The sequence below is a fragment of the Microcebus murinus genome, chromosome 19, assembly GCF_040939455.1.
Source record: "Microcebus murinus isolate Inina chromosome 19, M.murinus_Inina_mat1.0, whole genome shotgun sequence".
Taxonomy (NCBI): Eukaryota; Metazoa; Chordata; class Mammalia; order Primates; family Cheirogaleidae; genus Microcebus; species Microcebus murinus.
This window is the reverse complement of record NC_134122.1, coordinates 25,634,616-25,657,298: the sequence shown is the minus strand read 5'-3', so window position 1 is coordinate 25,657,298 and position 22,683 is coordinate 25,634,616. Positions and strand designations below refer to the sequence as shown.

The 22,683-nt window shown below is 58.8% G+C and overlaps 1 protein-coding gene across 3 annotated transcripts; it reads left to right on the top strand.

Moving 5' to 3' along the window:
* The first annotated feature begins 3,392 nt into the window (after window positions 1-3,392).
* ZNF316 (zinc finger protein 316) lies at window positions 3,393-22,596 on the top strand. 3 transcript variants are annotated; one of them, XM_075995275.1, is made up of 7 exons: window positions 3,393-3,528; window positions 6,873-7,028; window positions 7,463-7,819; window positions 8,052-8,164; window positions 8,928-9,054; window positions 9,604-9,717; window positions 18,289-22,596. In XM_075995275.1, exons 3-7 carry the CDS (start codon window positions 7,489-7,491, stop codon window positions 20,622-20,624), a joined length of 3,021 nt encoding a protein of 1,006 aa, XP_075851390.1. In that variant the 5' UTR covers window positions 3,393-3,528; window positions 6,873-7,028; window positions 7,463-7,488; the 3' UTR covers window positions 20,625-22,596. The 3 variants fall into 3 exon arrangements, with proteins under 3 accessions (XP_075851390.1, XP_012614295.1, XP_075851389.1); XM_012758841.3 differs by lacking the exon at window positions 3,393-3,528 and having other exon boundaries at window positions 3,650-7,028; XM_075995274.1 differs by lacking the exons at window positions 3,393-3,528; window positions 6,873-7,028 and having other exon boundaries at window positions 7,038-7,819.
* The last annotated feature ends 87 nt before the right edge of the window (window positions 22,597-22,683 follow it).

Genomic DNA, 22,683 nt, shown 5'->3' with positions numbered 1-22,683 from the left:
AGCAGTGAGCGCAGAGCCCAGCACACACAGGAGTGTAATGCATGTGCAGTGAGTGTAAACAGGTCATCGTGGAGACAGTGCACACATACATGTGTGAACACGCGCTAAGAATAAAGAAAAAGCATGTGCGCGCATGCGTGTGTATGTGTGTGTGTGTGTGCCAGGAGTCCAGGGATAAGGCTGCAGGCATCAGAGGGAGGGAGGGTCTGGTTTTGGTCCCTGAGAACCCACAGAAAGGGGTGGCCAGAGAGGGCCAATGGCCAGGCTTGCCTGGGACTGTGACATTCATGACATCCAAGCAACAGGCCACATGGTGCTTTCAGGAATGTTGCTGCTACACAAGCATGCCACAAAGACTCTATGTATACAGGGGAGGGAGCAGGAGGACCCAGGCTGGAACCTGTGTCTACCATGGGGAGAGGCTGGCCTAGCAGGGGCCCTGTCCTATGGTCATGCCCAGGGTCTGTGCCTACAACACCTGGGGCAGCCAGCCCTGACCCCTGCAGCTCCAGACTTAGGTAGCCGGAAGGCTCAGGGCCCAGTGACTTCAGGACATGGATGGCCCAAGTGTGGCCTATTTGGGACAGCAAATCGCTACCCTGAGTAGGCACAAAGGTGACCTAGGGCCTGGGGGAGGGTGGTCTGCCCAGGCTCAGCCAGTCGGAGGCCACTGGCAAGGCCACACCCAGCATCCCATCCTGGCCTGTGGAGAGCAGGACTGAATGGAAGGGGTCGAGGGGGCCTTGAGGGAGTCAGAAGAGAGAGAGTTTTCATTTATCTGATTGTAAAGTAAACATTGATACAAAGTCTCCTAGCAAGTGCTTCCGTTTAATTCTTACAAAATGGCAGGTGGTCCCAAGCACTTTACTCTTGTAGTCACAAATGTGGGGCAGGGAGGGGGCACTTGGCAAGCCTGATTTTGACCAGGGACACACTAAATTGGTGGACTGAGGGACATTTGCCTGGCTCTGCATCACTCTGTGTTCTGAGTGAGACAAGCTTTGGGAACTCTGCCTTTCGTGGGGCAGGAGGAAGGAGAGGCGACCCTCAGAGACGGGGAAGAACCTGAAGGGCCAAGGGGCCAAAGCTCTCTGCACAGCCTCTACCCTGGGGAAGGGCATCAGCTGAAGGGAACTGGGGCTAGACGGGGGAAGAGACTATTGGGAGGGGAGGGGCCTGCTGAATGGGGAGAGTCTGCCTTGGAAAAATCTCTGTGGGGAAGAAACGGAGTCATGGATTAGGTATCAGGTGGGAGGACAAGCCAGAAGAAGATCTGAGATGTGGAGTGACGGGGGTCCCTGCCTGACAGGTGGAGGGGTCTAGGGCAAGGATGGAATCATTGATTACGTCACATACCCTTCCCCTGAAGCTTGTTTTCTCCCTGGCCCTGGCTCCCAGGAGACTGACTAAGGACTGCGTCCCCTGGATTCCTCTGCCCTCTATGTTACAGCTGATCTGGCCAATGGCAGCGCTGGCAGGTGACATGGGATGGGAAGGCAGGGTTGGGGTATTGTCCCTCCATAATCACAGCTCCTACCAATTCACCCCACCTCTATTCCTCTAGCTCTCTCCAGGCTTGGCAACATTCTGCCCTTTCCTCTGCTTCAGGTCTAAGGGTGGCAGAGGCTGCCAGTCTCTGGGGCTCCCACATTCCTGTGGCTTCCTTTCCCCTTGGTTAATTAATTATCCTACAGTTGGAGCCCTTCATTGGAACCATCTGGGGTGAATGCCGCTTCCTGCTCAACCTGCCAGGTCAGGTATGGTGGGGTAGGGTCTAAGCTAGGGGTCCAGAGCTGGAAAGCTTAAAATACCCACAGGACCAGACAGGTGCGTTACACACAGAGCCTGGAGAGAGGTGTCGGGGAGTGGTGAGTACTGGGGAGGTGACAAAGCCCAGTCCCATCCACAAGGGTGGTCACGTCTTAGGCCCTACTCACTGGTATCCTGTGTGGGCCCGGTGCTGCCAGAACTTCTGATTTTTCAATTTTGTTTCTTTTTCAAGAGTGGGACTCTCAATTTTTAAATGTTACTAACTTTAAAATTTTTTTTTAAATTTGATTTTTTTTTTTAAGAGATGGCAGGGGCCTCACTATGTTGCCCAGGCTAATCTCAAACTCTTAGGCTTCAAGTGATCCTGCCTTCAAGTGCTGAGATTATAGGCTTGAGCCACCACATCCAGCCTAAAACTCTTTTTTTTTTTTTTTTTTTGAGGAAGAGTCTCGCTTTGTTGCCCAGGCTAGAATGGCATCATCACAGCTCACTGCAACCTCTAACTTCTGGGGTCAAGTGATCCTGCTTCAGCCTCCTGAGTAGCTGGGACTACAGGCGGGCATGACCCCATCTGCTAAGTTTTGTATTTTTTGTAGAGACAGGGTCTTGCCATGGTGAGCACGCTGGTCTCCCACTTCAGCCTCCCAAAGTGCTACGATTACAGGTGTGAGCCACCAAACCCCACCAACTTTGAAACATTTGAAAAGACCAATAGCCAAGCATGATCATCGCGAGGGGTCCAATTCTGCAGAATGGCGGGCAGCTGGTGTTGTGGGAAAGGCGAGGCTTTCGCGGCACTGCACCCCTCTGCAGGACAAAGGTTGAGTCCTCCTCCACCTCTAGTCCAGTCAGGCTGATGCCCTGTCCGAGGGTTCAAGGCCGGGAGACACCACGCAAAAGCACTAAGAATAATGGTACACACGTAGGGTGGGAGCTGGGGAAGGAGCCCGGGACTCATTCCTGGCTGAAAAATGCCCAGACTCTGCGGAACCCAGAATTCATCATCAGCTGCGTCCGTGGGGGGCAGGCATACGGGTGGTCGCCGAGCCTACCGACCTTTCCACAGCTCCCAGGGCCGCCTGCCCCTCTGCCTCCACACCGGCTACTCACTGCGTGGACGGCCCTTCCCTCCAGGTGTGGCCTCGGCAGCCCCGGCCCTTCCCGCATTCAGCCGCCCCCTAGTCCTTGGCTACATCTGTCCACCTGCCCTGCGAACCCCAGGACGTCTGCCGGGGCCCGCTCAGCACCGACCCACGCGGGCGCGGGCACCTAGCCTCTCCCGGCCCCGCCCCCAATCTCCACCGCCCACGGGCTCGCCGCCTCCCTGCACCGTCGTGGGGTCCGGGCGGGTCCTGTGGACGGACACCCGCAGGCGCCCCCTGGATCACAGCAGAGGTGGCCGGGTTGGGGGAGGCCGTGGTCGGAGCGGCCGGACCTCGCGGCACCCCCAGGGGCTGCCCTGGGCCGCCAGGCGGGCAGGCCGCCGGGGCAGGGCCGTGGGGGACCCACGAGGGTCCGGGACGCCGCGGTCCCCGCGCTCCGAGACTCGGCGCCGGCGGCCCCGCGTGACCGGAAGTTCCCCCCCGTGGGCGCGCGCGGGGCGGGGCCGGCCGGCGGCACTTCCGGTGCCCACGCGCCGCTGCCGCGCAGCTCCGGGGCCGTCACTTTGTGTAGCGCGGGGCGCGCAGCCGCCCGCAGGCCCCGGCCCCGGCCCGGCCCCGGAGTCCGGCCTGCGGCTCGGCCGGCGCGGCTCCCGCGGTGAGTGGCCTCGCGGGGCGGGGCGGGGGCGGCGGCGCGCGCGGCAGGTGCGGCTGGCCCGGCTCGGGGGCGGCGGCGGGGCCAGGCTGCCCCTCGACGCCGGGCGCGGAGGTTGGGGAGGCCGCGGCGCTCGGCGGGGCCTGGGCCTGGCGGGGCCAGAGCCGCGCGGGTCGGGGATTCCGCGGCAGCGTCCCCTCTCCGCGCCCTCCGCGGACCCCTGCCCGGGCCTGCGCGCTGGGAGCGGGCTCTGATGCCCCCGGGCCGGTCCAGGCAGGCAGCGCCGAGTGGGCGGGCTGCGGAGGACACGCGCGACACTTCGGGAGGTGGCCGCCCCTCCCCGGCCGGCCGCAGGGGCAGGGTCTGGACCGCGCCGCCCCCGGGACACACCCATCCAGGAGGGGCTGTCACCGCCTTGGTCTCTGCGGGAGGTGGAGGCCCAATAAACCCCCTGGGGCAGGGAGGTGGCTTGGCTGTCGCCCCCAAGAGCCTGCTTTGTGACCTTGGGGGGCCTTGTCTGAGCATTCCCTCATCTGCAGATAGAGCCCCTGTGGGCTGCTTTGCTGTCCTCTGTGGCTGTAGGTGGGTAGAGAAACCCATTCCTAGGGGTGGATGGGGTCTGGACTGCCCCATGTGCCAGCGGAGGTAGGACAGAAGCTGGCCTTTGGTCAGGGACCCTAGAGGCAGGGGGAAGGGGAGATACAGGCACTATGAGATGCAGGTCCCTAGCTCTGCCTGTGTGGGGAAACCTTGGCACTTGGTTTGGCTCAACAAGTGTTGGCAGGTCTGGGGAGTTGGCTGAAGTGGTGAGGGGGCAGCCCTCTGAGATCTGGGATGGCCCCTATGGATATACCTGCACCGGGAGCAAACCCAGGAGAGTAGGGGGAGTCAAAGTCCATGGACAGACAGGATTGCAGTGATCAGGGAAGGAAGTCTCCTTGGAGGACCTGAAGGCCTGAAGGGCCTTGAGGTCAGTGGGGCCACCCAGATGGAAAGAAGGGGACTAGAAACAAGTGTACCCACACATATCCTCCTATTCCCCTAAGTGTGTTTCCTTGGGTTTGGGACTTTTGTGGAGTGTTTCTAACAGTTTTTAGGCTTTGCCACTTCTTTCTGTCCTTGTCTCTATTCCTTCTCTTGGAAGCTGTCTTGTCACACTCAGCTCTAAATGTCTGCAGCACCATATCCCAGGGTGCAGGGCCCCAGTGGAAATGAGGGTCTGGGATGACTCGGGGATTTACATTGATGAGGCTGCTTAACCTGACCCCCTGTGGCTTCTGACCTGGAATCAGATGCCAAGGGAGTCGTGAGCAAAGTAAGTTTTCAGTGGTTTGACAGGTTGGAAAGAGACGGGAGAAGGTGTGGGTCTGGGGCTGGCAGAGAACTCAGGTCTGAGTTGCCAGAATATAAACTCTAACATTCCCCCTGAAGTCCATTTTTCAAAGTATTCTGTCCTGAACCTTGGGTTGGGGCACATGGGATGTCTGGCTCTGGGCCTGCTAGGGGGACTGCTGTCCTCTGCCGGGGCTGGTCCTCCCCTTCTCTGGTCATTGGTGTGGGTAGACTTCTTGGGAGAAGAGGCTTTACCCTGGATCCTCTTTGGAGGCAGAGACTCTCCATTGCTTCTGGGGTGATTTTCAGTTTGAAGGACCCCCCAGTAGTGGTCATCCTGTTCTGGAGCACAACGGTAGGACCAGAATGTTGAGTTAAAAAAATTCCATGTCTGTCGCATCAACCGCAGGCTTTACAGCCATTTCTTCAGTAACTTATGCGAATGTTTGTTGTGTGTCTGGCATGGGAGGGGATTCAGAGATGAGCAAAGGGAGCTCCTTTGACTGTACTTAGACAAAAGACAGTTCCATAAATATATTAAAAAATGTGGGTGCTGCAAGGGAAGAATACAAGGAACCCTGTGTAACAGGCATCCAGGGGGGCCACCTCCAGAAGGTCCCTGAAGAAAAGGGGAAGAGAGTTCTGGAGAGGGGGAATGGCACATGCAGAGGTACTGAGGTGAGGCGAACGTGGGATACTTTATTCCAAAGTCATGAAGCTCGCTTCTTTTGTTGGGTCCTCACATATGGTGGCCTGGCCCATGGGCATCTGAGGTTGCTGCTCTAGTGGTGGCCAGCCAGGAGACAGCTCTGGGGTGCTTGGCACGGCATCTGGGCTCAGCCTGAATTGGCAGCCTGAGGCCTTCCTGAGAAAAGCCCTAGTCTGGGCCTCAGGTGGGTGGTGGTTGGGAAACTGCAGCTGAGTGTTCTCAGGTCCCCAAGTGCTGGCAGGGCCGAGTCCTCCTGGAGGTGGCTAGGGTAACATGCACACAGCAAGTGTGTTTCTACGTTTCAGACATTTTCACACACCAGAGACCCTGGGGGCTTCTGAGAGAGGCTGGAGACTGGTGACCTACTAGGCATCACTGTGACCTGAGGCTTTGGGGCCAGTGATACTGGAACTAGGATGGGGGCTGGAGGGAGGAAAATGTGACGGTCAGGACAGAGGTGGCTTCTGGATGCCAGTGTGTCCCAGCCTCTGAACTTGGGTGGGCCTGCATGAGCACTCAGAGTTTCCTGGCTGTTACAGTGTGAATTTTAAAGCAGCTGCTCAAAACAATTCAGAAAATGAGCATCTGCTGCCTTAGTAACAGGAAAGTGATGGGTTATGGAGAGCTAAGCACTGAGCAGTTTCCTCCCATGCGTCCTGAGACACTGGGCTGGTGGTCTGTGCTGTGCCCATGTGAGTCACCCAGTCTTGTAGGTGTTCTGTGGCAGATACTGTCTGCTGAGAGAGCTGGGTGGGCCCCTGCACAGTGTGGCCTGACATTTCAGGATCCCCTTGGGGTTTATACCCTCACGCCCAGGATTCTGGGGTGGGCTTGGCTTGTGCTGGGCATGGCCCCATTCACGTCTGTGATACTGATGGTGTGGGTCAAGTTTATACTCAGAAAGGAGCCATACAAAGTGATTCTCAAAACCATGGCTCAGCCCTGCCCTTGGGACTCCACAGGGGGCTGGTGAAGGAGATGCAGCTGAATGGAGGCCCCAGTGCCTGCAGCTGCCATCCTGCTGTGCCCATGGCCCTGGGCTCCAGGGGTCAGCATGGCTGTGTCTCCCTTGAGACTCTGGGCTGAGCTGTCTGTAACACTGTTGGGAGGGTAGGACCCTGTAGCCTCTGGGGCTTTGGAACTTAGGAGTCAAATCCCCACGCTTGAAGAAATGTCACAGGGCACGTTCCATCATCTGTGCTGGTCCACAGAGGAGCCAAGTCTCCCTGACATGCTGCACAGAACGAGAGATGAGGGCAGACGGGTTAATGCCTGCTTCTGGCCCCCGCTTTTCCCTGTCCCACAGGAAGGAGCCTGACCCACTTGCTTCTTGGGGCCTGTCTTACCAGCACTGCCACCCCCCATCCCCTCTCCCTATCGTGCCTTGCAAGTGCCTACAGCCTGGCTGCGAGTAGACCTCTCCTGGGCATTCCGCTGGTCTCCTTCATGTGTTAAGGACTGGGTAAGCTGCTTTTTGTTCTGGGTGTCAGGTGGGCTGTTCCTTGTAGGCTGTGCTCATGCCTTTCAGCTAATCATGGACCACCCTTGGGCTGTGTTGCCCTGACTCAGTGCTCTCATGGTCCCTGGGGATAAACACTGTAGGATAAATGCCTGATTTACTTCCAGAGAGGGCAGCAGTTCATGCCAGGCATGGAGTTGTTGGTGAGAGAGCTGAGACCCACATCCCAGGGGCCATGGGGAGGGGCTCTCAGGCCACCTTTCAGAATGTCTTGGTTACTCAGCATAAGTTTGTGGAAAGAGCTGGAGCTTCCAGCTGTCTTCAACTACATCATGTGGGGAGTAAATCCTCCCCCTCAGAGGCTGGTGGGAGGCCCCGTGAAGGGACCTGTGTGTTGTGCTGTGAGCGGCCTCTCACCCTGTGCCCATTTGTTCCAGGCCCAGCAGAGGCTCTCCCAGGGAGGATGGCAGCCCTTCACACAATGCCAGACTCCCCGACCACCCAGCTGGAGAGGATCGAGGATGGGTCAGAGTGTGATGCTGACCAGGAGGAGGAGGAGGAGGAAGAAAGAGGGGAAGAGGAGGAGGAAGAGATAGTAGTGGAAGAGGAGGAGGAGGTAGAGGACGTGGCGCAGGTAGAAGAGGTGGCAGAGGTGGAGGTGGGGGCAGAGGAGGAGGAGGAGGACGATGATGACGTGGAGGAGGTCCTGGCAGAGGAGCAGAGTCCAGCATTGGGGACCCAGGAGCAGCTGAGCCCTGGTGGTGATGCCAAGTCCCCAGTGCTTCAGGAAAAGGGTAAGAGAAAGGAGCCCACCCTCGGGGAGAAGGGAAAGGAGGGATGGGTGGGCTGGGACAGGGATGGGCCAAGTCCGGAGAGCTCTTGGCCCCGAGCGGGTGGAGCTGGGTGGCAGGTCTGGGTTTGGGAGTGAGGGAGCAGCTGAGGCTGCTGACCCTCTTCGCTGGCTGGGCAGAGGCGGCCAGGCTGAGTGCTAAAGGGCAGCTGGCCCCTAAGAGAGCTTCCCCCCAGCCCTGCAGGCCTCCGGGCTTCCAGCCACTCCTGGGGATGAGGACCTGGAGGAGGAGGAAGAGGAGGAGGAGGAGGATGATGATGAGGATGACTTCCTGACAGCTGGGTCTCAGGTGAGCTGCCCTCTTCTGTTTGGAGCTCAGGTAACCCAGGCAGGGTTTCCTCAGGGGGCCTTGGCACCTGCTGCCCTGGAGACCTCTGCTGTCAGCAGCAGCAGCATTGGGCTGCCCAGGCGGAACTCCGGCTCTGCGCTGCGACAGGACTGCAGGAAGTGGCAGGGCATCCAGCCCCAAGCCCTGGGGATATGCTTCTGTTTTCCTGGGGTCTGACCCTTCCCAGGCCATTGGATTGTCCTGATTGTTTTGGCTGCCACTCACTGAACTGCGCTGTGGACAGTGACTTCAGAGGCCTGGCTCTCCCCTGGGTTCGGGCTGCCCCCTCAGCTGGAGTGCCTGCCACCTGTCCAGGCTCTGGGTTCTGCTGCCCAGTCAGATTGGGCATCAGTGCCCACACTCAGTTGATGCCTCCTGTCCACCTAGGAGTGGGCCCTCACACTGCTGATGTGGCCACGGCCTTGGCTTGAGCCAGACTTCATGACGTAGGAGGGGCCAGGGCCTGACTATGTTGCCTCTTGGCCTCAGTGTGAGTCCTGCCCCATACAAGTTGGCTCATCCACCCTCTCTGAGCCTGAGTCCCTGGGATTGGCTGGGATCAGGTGTCTGCTTCCCATGGCTGTGGCAAGGCCTGAAAGCCACAGTGCTGTCTGGGCATCCATGTCTCCTGAGACCCACATTCCATTCTCACTGGCTTACTGTCCCTGGCTCCCTCGGTCTCTCACCCAGGCAGCTCAGGGAAGTGTCTGGGGCTGTTTTCCAGGGGCTAGTGACCTTTGAAGATGTGGCTGTGTACTTCTCTCTGGAAGAGTGGGAAAGGCTGGACACAGACCAGCGGGGTCTGTACCAGGAAGTCATGGAGGAGAACTATGGGATTCTGGTGTCCTTGGGTAAGGAAGGGGCCTCTTGTCCCTAAGAGGCAGCTTGGTGTGATGGCTGCCAGGAGCTTAGCTGTCTGAGAAGGGGTTTCTCGAACCTCAGGATCTTGGCAAAGGTAGATGCTGGGGCCAGCCCACCTCCCAGGGAAGCCCTAGGACCACCTGGCTTCTGGGTTGGGTGGGGGATGTCTGGGGACCCCACAGTGGTCCAGCAGTGCCCTGAGCCAGGGGGCAGAGGTGCAGGCATCTCACAGGTGGAGGTGTTTGGGCAGGGGCTACCAGGTGGTCGGGGAAAGGCGCATGCAGGAGGGAGTGCTCTGCCCTGTACAAGCTGGCTCATCAACCCTCTCTGAGCCTGAGTCCCTGGGATCGGCTGGGATCGGGTCCCTGCTTCCCATGGCTGTGGCAAGGCCTGAAAGCCCTCAGTGCTGTCTGGGTATCTGTGTCCCCTGAGACCCACATTCCTCACAGAGCGAGGTGGGGAGGGCTGGTCCTGGGCATGAGCTGAGTGCCGGCAGGGCCCTCGGAGCCTCCTGCAGCTGCGTTTCTTCTTCTGGGCAGGGTACCCGATCCCCAAGCCCGATCTGATCTTCCGGCTGGAACAAGGGGAAGAACCATGGGTCCCAGATAGCCCCCGGCCTGAGGAGGGAGACATTGTCACTGGCGTCTACACAGGTGAGCGTGAGGTGGAATTTCAGGGGTTTGTGCTGACTTTGGCCTTTACTGAGCTCTTTGCAGACCGGGCACCTGGTCCCTGTGACGGTCTAAGTGCTGAGGGCCTGGGGTGTGGGGCGGGCTGGCAGAGACATCGAGTGCCGACCTCTGCCCGTGCAGCTTGGCTCCCCTTGGTTCCAGCTCCATAGAGGCCCAAGGGCTGGGAGGTCCTCGGAGAACCTAGAGGTTCCTTTTAGGAAACTTAAAAACGATTCTCTGTCCTCACCTTGGAGCCTGTGATGTTTTTGTATGTGAGGGGCCAGTTACCATGTAGTCAGCCCGGAGCCTGGCTGGGCCCAAGGCACCTGTGGACCACTGGTGAGGCCTTGCTGATGCGGAGAGCCCAGCCAGTCCTCCAGCTGCTCTGCCCGTTTGGCCATCTTTGCAAGAAGGGTCTCTCTCGGCCTTCCCTGCTCTCCCTGGAAGGCCTGTGGGTGGGGGTCTGACCTGGCTGGGCAGTTTGGGGCCTTCTGGAGAGATCTCAGAGGGATGAGTACAGAAGGCATGCAGGGTGGCACATTTCTCTGGGGGCGTCAGACCTCAGTCTGGCTCTGACCCTTCAACTCTGTGAGCCTCACTTTCTTCGTCTGAAGAATAAAGAATTTCAACTAAACGCATAGTTTCCCACCTGGAGATGTCAGACTCTTGGTTGTGTTGAGGTACTTGGTGGAGTCTGTGTTATTCTCAGCGTTTCAGGAAGTGCCATGGAGGTCCCTGCCCCCATAGGTGCCTGTGGCTTGGGTCCAGGGTGACACCTGCCCAGGGAGGAGCAGCTCATAGACGTGTTGTAAAATAAAAATATAGACAAACACTGTGCCATCAACATGCCTACACGTGTAGTCTTCAGGATATTTTCATGTGCACTTGTGGTCCTCATAACAGCTCCGTGAGGGTCAGGGGAGCTGTCAGCCGCACTTTACAGATGAGGAAATTGGCTTTGACACTGGCTGTTAGGGTGGGTCAGGCCCATTTTCAGTGAGTCTTCCCTGTGTTGCATGATGCCCTTCCTGCCCCGATTCTCCAGATTCTTCGGGACTCTCTTGGAACCTTTCCTGGGCTTCAGAGTCAGGAAGGCTCTGGTTGGCAAGAAATATTGCTGCTGCCTCCAGGACGAGGCTGGGATGTAGGTGCAATGCTCCCTGGAGGAGCTTAGTGGGAGGTGTGTCCTATATACGTGCACAGCTCAGAAAAGCCACCCAGAGGGGTAGGGGACACAGACCTGCCTTGGCTAGTTCCTTGGCACATGGTCTGGATATACCCTGGCCCTCCATGTTTCCTGGAGGGTCCTGGGTTAGAGCCTTTTGCAGGCTCAAGCAGAGGTGGTCCCTTCAGTCCGAGTGACACACACCATGTGACCTGCACATCTGGCTGGGGCTTGAGGGCTTCCTAAGGGGCTGGCACCCCTGGCCTGCCCCCGTGGTTAGTCATGATGCTCCTCGGCCTTGACTGTCGATAGAGCTCTCAGTGGATGTGGGGCCTGGGCACAGTCTTCAGTGTATCACAAGCTTGCGTGGAGGGATTACAGTGCCAGAGGCTGTGCACAGCTCAGGCACAGTGGAGCCATCTGGGCTTTTCCATCTCCAGTGTACCTACAGCCTGTCTGCTGGGCCACCTCTGTGCTCCCACCTCCCCCACGTTCGTTTCTGCTCAGCTGAGTTGATGGAGAGTGCTGGGTGTGGGCAGGACAGAGGCTAACTGTTCCCGGCTGACGGTTTGTTTCTAGATTATAGTCTTGCAAGACACACGTATGTTCCTCTCTTGTGCTCCTTGACTAGTTGGGCCACACATGACAGCTGGACTCTGGCACCCCCCCCACACACATGCCCACTCCCTCCAGAGTGCCACTGGGCACCCCCTTCCCCCAACTGTGCTTCTGGCCCACGGCCTCCTGCCTCCAGTGCCCTTGGGCCTCTTTCCACCCAGCCCTTCCCTGCCTGCCTTTCTCCTCCCAGCGTAGGTTGCAGGTCCTGCTCCCTTGTGAATGCCCAGTGTGGCTGCCTAGCAGATCGCTGTCCCTGGGTGAACCCTGTTTCCTGCTGGCCCCCAATATGCACCAGGGCAGAGAACACGGCTGGGGGAGATTGTGCCGTGGTGACTACAGGCTTCATGTGGCTGCTTCTCCATCCGGGCCTGGTGGTTCTGCTTTTTGTCCTTGCAGAGCCCCAAGTGGGCCTGGCCACATGCCTGTGTGGTCCTTGTCCCTCTGCCTCCCTTGCTCTACCCCTGCCCAGGCTGGCACCAGGCCACCAAGGCATGTGGCCACAGGTGTCCCTATACTGCCAGCTGCCTTACCCTTCAGGGGTCTCTTTCAACACTTGAACAGCTGCTTTGAGGCCTGCTGTCCCAGGCTGCTCCTACACTCTCAGCCCTTCAGGGCTCAGCTCCACTGACAGCCTTTCTCTCTGAGCTCCTGCCTGCCTCAGGCCCTTTGTACCTGTTGTCTCCTCTGCTAGGAACTCGAACGTGGCTTAGTTCTCAGGTCCCCTGTGTGTCGTGTGTTCTCTGACCTCCTTGACTTCAGGCCTCCAGACCCCATCACTCCAGGATGTGGGCGGCATTCGTAGCCCTCAGCACAGCCTGGAATGAGCCTGCCTAGGTGTTTGCTTCCTCTCTGTAAGAGGAGGCACTGTGTGCTGTTCTCCCGTGTGTCCATGGTGCTCAGCACATGCATGGTGAGTCAGATGGCAGCTTGCGGCAGCCTCCGGTGTCATGCTGGCCAAAGGCAGAGCCTGGTGTGGGGGTGGCTCCCAGAGGGGCAGCTGGTAGCCTCCACCCCTTGGCTGCTGCTTCCTGAAAGTAGAGAATAGAAGGGATACTACATGTAGGATTAAACTGGCTTAAACATCACACATGAAAGGAGACAGATGAAGTTTACAAGCAGCAAGAGGTAAAGACACACCGAGGTGAGAGAATCCAATGGTCAGTAAGAAAGCGTAGTCCCTGGCACTGGAGGGGAGCTCAGAGCATCACCTGCCGAGCTTGCAGGCACCTTGAGTGGCCCATCCACTGTCATGGCCCACCTGCAGTCCCCAGCTGCTTGCAGGCAGAGGCTGCACCAGCTCTGGTGGTTTCCACCTCCCAGAGCCTGGGAAGCTTCAGAGGGCCTGTCCGTAGCATGAGGCTTCCCTTCACTTTGCCGTCCCCTGCCGGGGATGCTGGACATCATTGAACTCCTTCTCTTGTTCCAACCAAGGGACATGGGGCTCAGGTCCTGTCTTGCCTTAGATCCCTGGGCTGGGGGCAGGTGGAAGGGATGGAGTGAGGAGACCTTGGGATTCTTGAGTGCTGGGAACATAGGGCCGGGTCAGGTTTCAGAGGAGATAGGACACGGGAGGAGGACAGGTGGCTTCCCTTGGCCTGGGAGTGCTTTGGTCTTCCAAAATTGCATGTGAGGAAGTGCCAGGCCTTGGCTTCCTCCTAATACTTAGTCCTTGGCATTATAGCCTCATGTCACACATGAGGGGATTGAGGCCAGAGAGGCTGCTGGCTTTTCTGAGGTCACACGCCTGTAATAAGGGACAGGCCCAGTGTCTGTCCTCAGAGGAGTCCCCCACCTCACATACTGGTCAGCCTGGCCAGGGCGAGGGACAGTGCAGAAGCTGGCCATGCCTAGGAGCCACCGCTTTCCCCACACTGGAACACAGACCTGCCGGCCGGTGCCACCCCATCTCCCTGGCAGCCCCTAGTGGGAAGGGAGGGCCACTAATGCCTGCATATTTGGGCACTCACCCTTGTGTCCCTCCTTCCCTATGGCTGTCACCAGTGAGGGAGGGGCTCTCCCTGAGCCCATCCTGAGTTTCTGTGTCCGGTGGAGGAAATTTAGTGGCGTGGGGAGGCACAGGTGTGGTCAGGGCTGGGAGCAGGTGTCGGGTCTACACAGAGAACCGACTCCAGGGCCTGCATTGCCAGAGGGAGAGAAATTGAACCGTTCAGTCAGAGTAAACCCGCTACTCTGACTCACTGTGAGGCCCGGGTCAGGTTGGGCCTGGAGAGCGGGTCTCCATGTTCCTAGATGGACAGAGGTTGCTCAGGCCTGGGAGTGGTAGACAGTGGTGGCATGGTGCTCAGCTTGATGTGTTTGGGGTGAGCTGAGCAGCCCTTGGCCACCTCTGCAGCAGGTCAGGGGACAGGGAGACTGTGACTCTTGCACCAGGCATGTGGGCTCAGGGCCATCCTCTTCCCCATGGACATTTTATTAGTGCCCTACATGGGTCCCGTCCTGGACCCGGGGCAGGGCACTTACTGGAGATGTCTGTGGGGGAGCTCTGCTGAAGGGGACATTGGTTGGCCCTTGGGATTATCACCAGCCATCTGCACAGTTAAACCAGGGCCAGGAGCAGAAGCTTGGGACCCCGACTTTCTGTTTATGGGATGCTGGGTAAAAGTATGATGTTTGTGAAGCAGAAGACCCCCTCTTCCCGTATTCAGGGATCTTTGTGCATCCAGGGTCCCCTTAAGGAGCTTCAACTGCACCAACCACTGGTGGTGACAGGAAGGCACACACATGAGCTGGAGGATGGCTCCAGCCCAGTGGCACAGAGCTGGTTAGTGGCCTGTCCAGGGTCAGGGAGTGGGGTCCAGCCACACAGAGCAAAGGCCTTATGTGGAATCTGCAACTGCTTGTGCCTGATGGGAGAGCCCGATATTTGAGGGGTGGCCTGAGTGACGACCAAAGGAACACAAGGGATAAATAGTAGAGGGAAGCCTCAGATAGTCTACAGTGACACATGGCAGTGGGTGCCACCTAATTCTGGAAACAATAATAATACTTCTGCTGTACCATTGCAGGTGCTTTATGGCTATTCATTTATTTAATCCTTGCAACAGTCCAACAAAGTGGGGTTACAGGTGCTATTATAAACCCATTTTACATAAGAGGAAACAGATTAAATGACTTGCCCGGGGTCCTGCATCCGGTAAGTGGTGGAAGTGGGATTCAGACCAGGCAGAGGCTGTGCCCTTAGGCTGCCTTTCAAGACAGAGCTGAGGGAGACAGGGGCTCCGATCCCTGGGTCTGGCCCATGCAGTCCTTGTAAGACCAAGCAGATTTGGGACTTCAGCTCCGTGGGAAAATTACTTTGGTGGAGGACAGTGGGATAGTGAGCCCACATGGAAAACTCAGTAGTAAGATTTGCAGGAGAAACCTCTAAAGGCCATCAACCCCATCAGATATTACTCACATTAGGAAGCAGCTGTGACCAGATGTTGGCATTTGTGGAGGAATGTGGAAAAGATCGTTAGTACGACTGACATCCGAGATCTTTAATTCATTCCCTTGGCACCCCAACCTGCTGAGGTGGTCTTTGTTTGGATATCCTTCTGCCAGCTCCTGTCACCTGCCCCTTCATGGTGGTCACTGTCCCCAGTTCAGGACACAGGCTGTGAAGATGTTCTTGTGGCCAAGCCCTGGTAGGTTCTCCCTCTCCAGACAGCAGACTTTGAACCTCTGATCTGCTTCTGCCTTTTATTCATAGCTCGATGTGGTCCCTTGGGCTTTTCCCAGAGGCCTAGCTAGTCATTGCCCGAGGCCAGTCTCTCTAGGATCAAGTGTTAGGTGCAAGGGAGATGAAATGCCAGCTTCCATTTGAAGTTCACCTCTCCTATCCCGTCCCCTCCCCTGTGGTTTTGGCTGAAGTAACCGTGTCTGACCCTCGGCGCTGCTGTTGTAGGGCTGCCCCACTGTGCTCCTGGTGGCTGACAAGTAGAGCTGATGAGCCTGTACTTGGATCCAAAAAGGGGTTTTGGATCTGAGAGCCAAAAGATTCCCTTGGAGCCCTGTTCCTGGAGCAACTGTTACAGGGGACATTTCTATTCCAGGGCCAAGAGCCTGGCCCACTTTGGCAGCAGAAAACAGGAGGACAGAGCCTGGCCCCCACCCAGCAGGAAGCCCAGCTACTTCCTGAGATCTACCATCATGGTGCAGCCAGGCCTCACTGCCCAGGGGCTGGGATGATCTTCCTCACCCTTCTTCAGTGTCAGCAGTGGCCTTCATCACCTTGCTGCATGTTTAGGTACAGGCCCACAGTTGTCCCAGTTGGACAAGTGGCCATGCCAGCTCCGGAGCTAGTGGTGAGGTCCCCCGAGGTCTTCTGTCAAAATAGGTCCACTCTACAGAGCCAGTGGGGGTGGGGGCTCCCCTCCCAGGGCCAGAGGGCCTTTCCACTGCTCATTGGCTCCAGGGAAAGGGCATGGAGTTAGTCATGGAGACCTGACCCTCCCTCCCAGCCCTGGGCCTCTAAGACTGCTGCCTGTAGGGCCCTCTTTTGGCCTGGGTGTCCAGTTCTTTGAGTCTTACTTACCCAGCAGGTGGTCGTTGATCCTTGGCTGGGTCCTGAGGTGTACATACTCAGGCCACTAAGAAATCTACATGTTTCTCAACTTGAATTCCCCTTGCCACTGGGGTCTCTAATTAACAGCTACTCAAGACCCCATCTGAGCCTAAGGGTAAGATCCTGTTTTGATCTCTCCATGAGCCCATGATCCCAAACTACCTGCCCCTCCACCAACTCCTCCCTGCCCCCTGGGTACTCCATTCTTCCCAGATTTGGGGAGAGTTGCTGCCAAACAAGGGCATCCAGCGAGGAGGAACTGGGCCTTTTCTATGCCTAGAGGGGGCACAGCCACTTCCCATCACTCTAGTGGCCATCAGAGGTAGACTCAGCATAGTGACAAGAAACTTTTCTTTTACTTAAAGCTATGTTTACTATAATAGTATAATATTATCAATTATAGAAAACTTAGAAAGTATTACAAAGTATGAAAAAATGAAACAACCCATTTCCTTATCCTTTTTTATGATTTTTTTTTTCACAGCTGAAGTCAGGTTTGTGCCAAGTTCTGTGTTTTTCTGAGTGACTCTAGGTCACCATATGGAATGCCATCTGCAACGCAGGCTGTGCTGAGGCCACAGCATGGTAGGGTGCAGAGTTTGACACCAGGGGCTAGCCCAGGCTCCCTGGGACCTCCTGGGCTCTGACCCTCCCTCAAGGTAGGACTCAGTGGTCCAGGCTCACCAGGCCAGGTCATGGTTCAAACAGGCCAGAACCGTGGTTGTGGATCCCGGGTGGGGTGAGGAGGAGATTCCTACCCCACCTGTGGGAGCCCAAACCTTCCAGATGCTGAGGTGGGCTATGGCACAGTGCTTGGCTACCGTGGACACAGTGAAAAGTGTACAAGATCAGGCACTTTGGAAGACTTGGGGCTGCTGCCGGCCAGGCATCTGCCCTGTGTTCCCTGTGTGACTTATTGTCTGTTCCATAAAGATTAGTTCCCTCCTGGGAGTATCGTGATGGCAGGTGTATCAGCACTCTCATTTCATAAACAAGAAAACTCTATAGACCTGGCTCCCTATCTGTGTTCTGTGCTACCCGCACAGCCCACCAGGGGCAGAAGGGAGAGGTCAGGGGTGCACTCAGTGGAGGAGGGAAAAGGGACAGAATGGCTGAAACTCAGAGGTGCCTGACCTTTTGTTATGGGAAGGTGCCTGCAGCTCACCCGGTCTTAGCCAGCTTGCGGCCGTTTCCCAAATGCACAGCAGATCAGAAAATCCAAGCCGAGGGGCAACCTAGCAGGGAAACCTGGAGCGGTGGCTCACGCCTGTAATCCTAGCACTCTGGGAAGCTGAGGCGGGCGGATAGCTTGAGGTGAGGAGTTTGAAACCAGCCTGAGCAAGAGCGAGACCCCCGTCTCTGCTATAAATAGAAAGAAATTAATTGGCCAACTAATATACATACAAAAACTTAGCTGGGCATGGTGGCGCATGCCTGTAGTCCCAGCTACTCAGGAAGTTGAGGCAGCAGGATTGCTTGAGCCCAGGAGTTTGAGGTTGCTGTGAGCTAGGCTGACGCCACAGTACTCACTCTAGCCTGGGCAACAAAGAGAGACTCTGTCTCAAAAAAAAAAACAAAAACCCTGCGCACACAGTCACTGGGCCCTATTCAGGTGGATGAAGAGCCGGGCTGCTGGCCCCTCTGTTTTTCCTTGCCCAGTTGAGCCTCTTGTGGTTCTGCTCTGGGAGTGGAAGGGAGCACTGTGGATGATGGTGAAGACCCGGAGGGATGCTGAGCAAAGCTTACGTGCTTACAAAGGCAGGTCCTCAGCAGGTGGGGCCCCAGAGCCAGAGCTCTCCAGGAGGCAGGGGCTTCAGGGAGGACTTCCGGGTGTCTCTTTCTGGGCATAGGCTATGATGATGCCATTGCACTCCAGCCTGGGCAACCGAGTGAGACCCTGCCTCTTAAACAACAAAAAAGGAAAGGAACCCTGGCTTTCCTAGGAAGGACACCCACATGTGCATGCCTCCTCCTGTCAGCAAAGTTTCTACCTGGGGGCTACGGCTTTACTGCCCCAGGGGCTGTTCAGGGCTGGGGGTGGGCTTGCATCCTCTCACTTCTGTAAATGGAGGTGCCCTGTTCACCAATGGAGGGAGCTCCTGTGGTCACAAAGCTTCCGGAGCAGCCAAAGCTGTGAGTTTTGGGGGCAAGAGCCTGCCAGGGCCTCCTATCATATTCTCTTACCTTTGTCTTGTGCCTTCAGGAGCCTGGTTCTGGACTGATGACATGGAGGACCATGAGGAGGAAGATGACGAGGACTTCCTGGCAGAGGTGGCTGAGGAGGAGAATGAGCCCCCGGGGCTGTGGTCAGCGGCCTACGGCGTGGGGGACGTACCTGGGACATGGGGCCCTGATGACTCGGATTCAGCGCAGACTCCAGAGGGGTGGGGGCTTGACCCAGGCAGCCTTGGGATCCTGGCTGATGGGTCTGAGGCGAAGCCCTTCCTGCCTAGCAGGGAGCCGGGTGCGAACCTGCTGTCGGCCTGGGCGTTCCCAGCCACGGTGGCTGCTCTTGCCGGCCGGCCAGAAACCACATGCGACGTGTGCGGCAAAGTGTTTCCACACAGGTCGCGGCTGGCCAAGCACCAGCGCTACCACGCGGCTGTCAAGCCCTTCGGCTGCGACGAGTGTGGCAAGGGCTTCGTGTACCGCTCGCACCTGGCCATCCACCAGCGCACGCACACCGGCGAGAAGCCTTTCCCGTGCCCTGACTGCGGCAAGCGCTTCGTCTACAAGTCGCATCTGGTCACTCACCGGCGCATCCACACAGGCGAGCGGCCCTACCGCTGCGCCTTCTGCGGCGCGGGCTTCGGGCGCCGCTCCTACCTGGTGACGCACCAGCGCACGCACACGGGCGAGCGGCCCTACCCGTGCCCGCACTGCGGCCGCAGCTTCAGCCAGAGCTCAGCGCTCGCGCGGCACCAGGCCGTGCACACGGCCGACCGGCCGCACTGCTGCCCCGACTGCGGCCAGGCCTTCCGCCTCCGCGCCGACTTCCAGCGCCACCGACGCGGTGGCGGCTGTGTGGAGCCCAGTGGCGACGGTCCTCGGCGGGAGTCCAGCGAGGCGCCGGCCACGGTGGGGCCTGAGGAAGCTGAAGCCGAGCCTGAGGGGCCTGAGGCGGGCGAGGTGGAAAGAGAGCCCGAGACCGAGGCTGGGGGCGAGGCGAGAGAGGAGGCGACAGCGGCGGCAGAGGTGCCTACCCCAGGGAGCAAGGAGGAGCCCGAGCAGGACAGGCGGTTCGTGGAGCTGGGCAACGGCCTGGGGGAGGGCGAAGGCCCTTCCTCCCACCCGCTCGGCTTCCACTTTCCTGTGCACCCGAAGTCCTGGCTCCATCCGGACGGCTTCCCGATCCTGGGCCTCCCTGACTTCGGGGAGCGGCTGCCAGGGGACGGGCGCCCCTTGCCGGGGCCCATGGGGGGCCCGCTCTCCCTGGTGGAGGGCGCCGGGCTGGCCTGCGACCCTTTTGGCGCCGGCGGGGCCGGGGGCGGCGGCAGTGGCGGCCTGCGCGCATTCGGGCCTGCCGTCGGGGGTTTGCTGGCCGAGCCGGCGCCCGCCGCGCTGGCAGAGGAGGAGAGCCCGTGGATCTGCTCCGACTGCGGCAAGACGTTTGGGCGCCGCGCCGCGCTAGCCAAGCACCAGCGCTACCACGCGGGCGAGCGGCCGCACCGCTGCGCAGACTGCGGCAAGAGCTTCGTGTACGGCTCGCACCTGGCGCGCCACCGGCGCACGCACACGGGCGAGCGGCCCTTCCCGTGCCCCGAGTGCGGCGCGCGCTTCGCCCGCGGCTCCCACCTGGCGGCGCACGTGCGCGGCCACACGGGCGAGAAGCCCTTCGTGTGCGGCGTGTGCGGCGCGGGCTTCAGCCGTCGCGCGCACCTGACGGCGCACGGGCGCGCGCACACGGGCGAGCGGCCCTACGCCTGCGGCGAGTGCGGCCGCCGCTTCGGGCAGAGCGCCGCGCTGACGCGGCACCAGTGGGCGCACGCTGAGGAGAAGCCGCACCGCTGCCCCGACTGCGGCAAGGGCTTCGGCCACAGCTCAGACTTCAAGCGGCATCGGCGCACGCACACGGGCGAGAAGCCCTTCCGCTGTGCCGACTGCGGCCGCGGCTTTGCGCAGCGCTCCAACCTGGCCAAGCACCGGCGCGGCCACACGGGCGAGCGACCGTTCCCGTGCCCGGAGTGCGGCAAGCGCTTCTCGCAGCGCTCGGTGCTCGTGACGCACCAGCGCACGCACACGGGCGAGCGGCCCTACGCCTGCGCCAACTGCGGCCGCCGCTTCTCGCAGAGCTCGCACCTGCTCACCCACATGAAGACGCACCGCGGCACGGCGGGGGCGCCCGGGCAGGCGGCGGCCCCAGCCCCCGCGTCCAAGGTCCAAGCGCCCGCCAAGGGGCCACTGGACGTGGGCGCGATCACCGGGTCGGGGGAGCGCGGCAGCACCCTGCTGGAGTTCGCGGGCGGCACCAGCTTCAGCTCCGAGCACCAGGCGGCCTTCGAAGGGCCCTCTGGGGCTTATGAGGAGAGCGTCCTGTGAGGGGCCCGAGGCCCAAGGAAGCGCAGCCCGCTAGGCCACCGGCACCTCCCCTGGGCGGCTCGGGCGCAGGCTGCTGCGCGCCCGCCCTAGCTCCTCTGGCCTTGGGGGGCTGAGGGTCCCAGTCCTGGGTGCGGTGCCTTCCCTCAGCCCCCAGTGCGCCGCCCCCGCCCCACGGCCTCGGGTTTTCCTCCCGCCCGGCCCCAGAGAACCGGGCCGCCACGTCCGAGCTCGGCCTGCGGTGTGGGAGCACTCGGGGAGAAGAGCAGCGCGCGGAGACGACTAGGGCAGAGGGCGGCAACGCCAACACGGACTGTGACATCCCGGGTCTGTGCTGTGAAGTAAAGCGGTAGGGATGGCAGGCGATGCTATTTATTTTACTCGGATTCCTATTTGGGTGGCCGGGGGAACAAGTGACATATGAGTCTGTAACTGGGGTTTACAGCGAGGGCGGGGAGCCCTTGCGTCAGGGGAGGGGGGTGGTAGAGGGAAGAGCAACCAGCTGCTCAGGTGGGCCAGCGCTGATGCCTGGGCTGCCGGTGGGTTTGGCTTATGACTTCTTCCCATTCCTCAGTGGGAGACTTCAGGGGCCCTCTGATAATTTGAGTGTATCTGGAAGGTGTTAAGAACTGTGCTTGTGGCTGGGGGGGAGCCTTGTAGGTTTCCAAAGGATGGACTTCTGAACCCTAACCTAGGGAAATGGAAATGCAAATGGGAAAGCTTTCATTCTGACTGGGTATTTATTTCCCTCTCTTGTATGGCCTGAAGAATCTGGGAGGAGAAAAAGCCAGAAACCAAATTTGTGGCTGGGGCCAATGGGTTGAGGTGTTTGCAGGGTCCCGAGGGAGTTTGAAGCCTTAATCTCTGCAGTTGCTCACTCTCCTCACCCCACCTGAGCACTGAGATCAGCCAGGTGCTAGTCCCACTGGTTGAGTTTTAGTCTCAGCTTCCTCTCTAAGTCCTTTGGTACTCCCACCTCTGGCAACTGGAGGTGGCACACTCAGACATCTTTGGGGTGCCCTGTGCAGACTCTCAGACCTGGGCTCCCACTTTCAATTCCCTGGGCTGCCACCTCTTCTCCAGCTGGTGGGCATATCCAGCCATGCCCTTCTGAGCCTAACACTCATTTAGCATAAAGTGACTGAAGTTGGTCAAAGGATTTTTTCCTACATCCCACAATTAGTGCCCTACAATATCCACAGGTCCCTTTAACTCTGCTTCTGTCATTATTCTACACTAGAACAAGTAGTGTTTCTGTTTAGATTCCCATTTCATGGACTGGTCAGTGGAGGCACTAAGAGCCTGGTGGTTTTCACAGTGGCTGTGTCAGGGTGTGGGTGTGGACCTGAGCCCATGGCTCAATGACAAACCAAGCACTCAACTATGCAAGACCCCTGCCTGCTGGGCACCCCACCCTGCAGACTGGGCCTTTGTGAGCCACCGGGTGGGCAGCTGAGGCTCATAGGAAGCCCCCCTCCCTTCGTGTTTTTGGGCCAGTGTGAGTGGAGCCAGAGAACAGATTTTGATGCAACTTCATTCCCTTTTAGACCTAGTTCCTTCCATTGTAGTGTAGACATGGCCTTGGGGGCTGAGAGCCAGCAGCCAGGCTGCTAGGGGCTGAGGGCGGGGTAGGAGGAGTGATAGTCAGTGGGTGGGAAGAGGGCCTGGGTGGTGTCGGTAAGAATTCGCCCGGCTGGGTAAGGTTATTGGGTGGGGTGGTGAGGAGGGCAGGGATCCCAGGGAGGCATCAGGAATGCTGGGCGATGGCCTCTCCGTCCTGGGATTCTGCTCTCCCTACAGACAAGAGCCTCAGAAAGGGCCAGGTAAGGTGGACTGGGAAGTTGGTTTGTCTCAGTTCTAGCCCCACATGGCTGGGGTCTGGCACTGTCCCTGTCACTCCTGAGCCAGCTGCTGCTGCCCTGGCCTGCTGCTGTTGGCAGGAGGACCTAGCTTTAATAAAGAGTGGAGAAACGAGCATTCCGACTGGATTCCATGTTGTTGCCGCTGCTCGGTGCCTGTCAGGGAGGCTCTGTAAGGCCTCAGGCCCAACTTGCTTCTACAG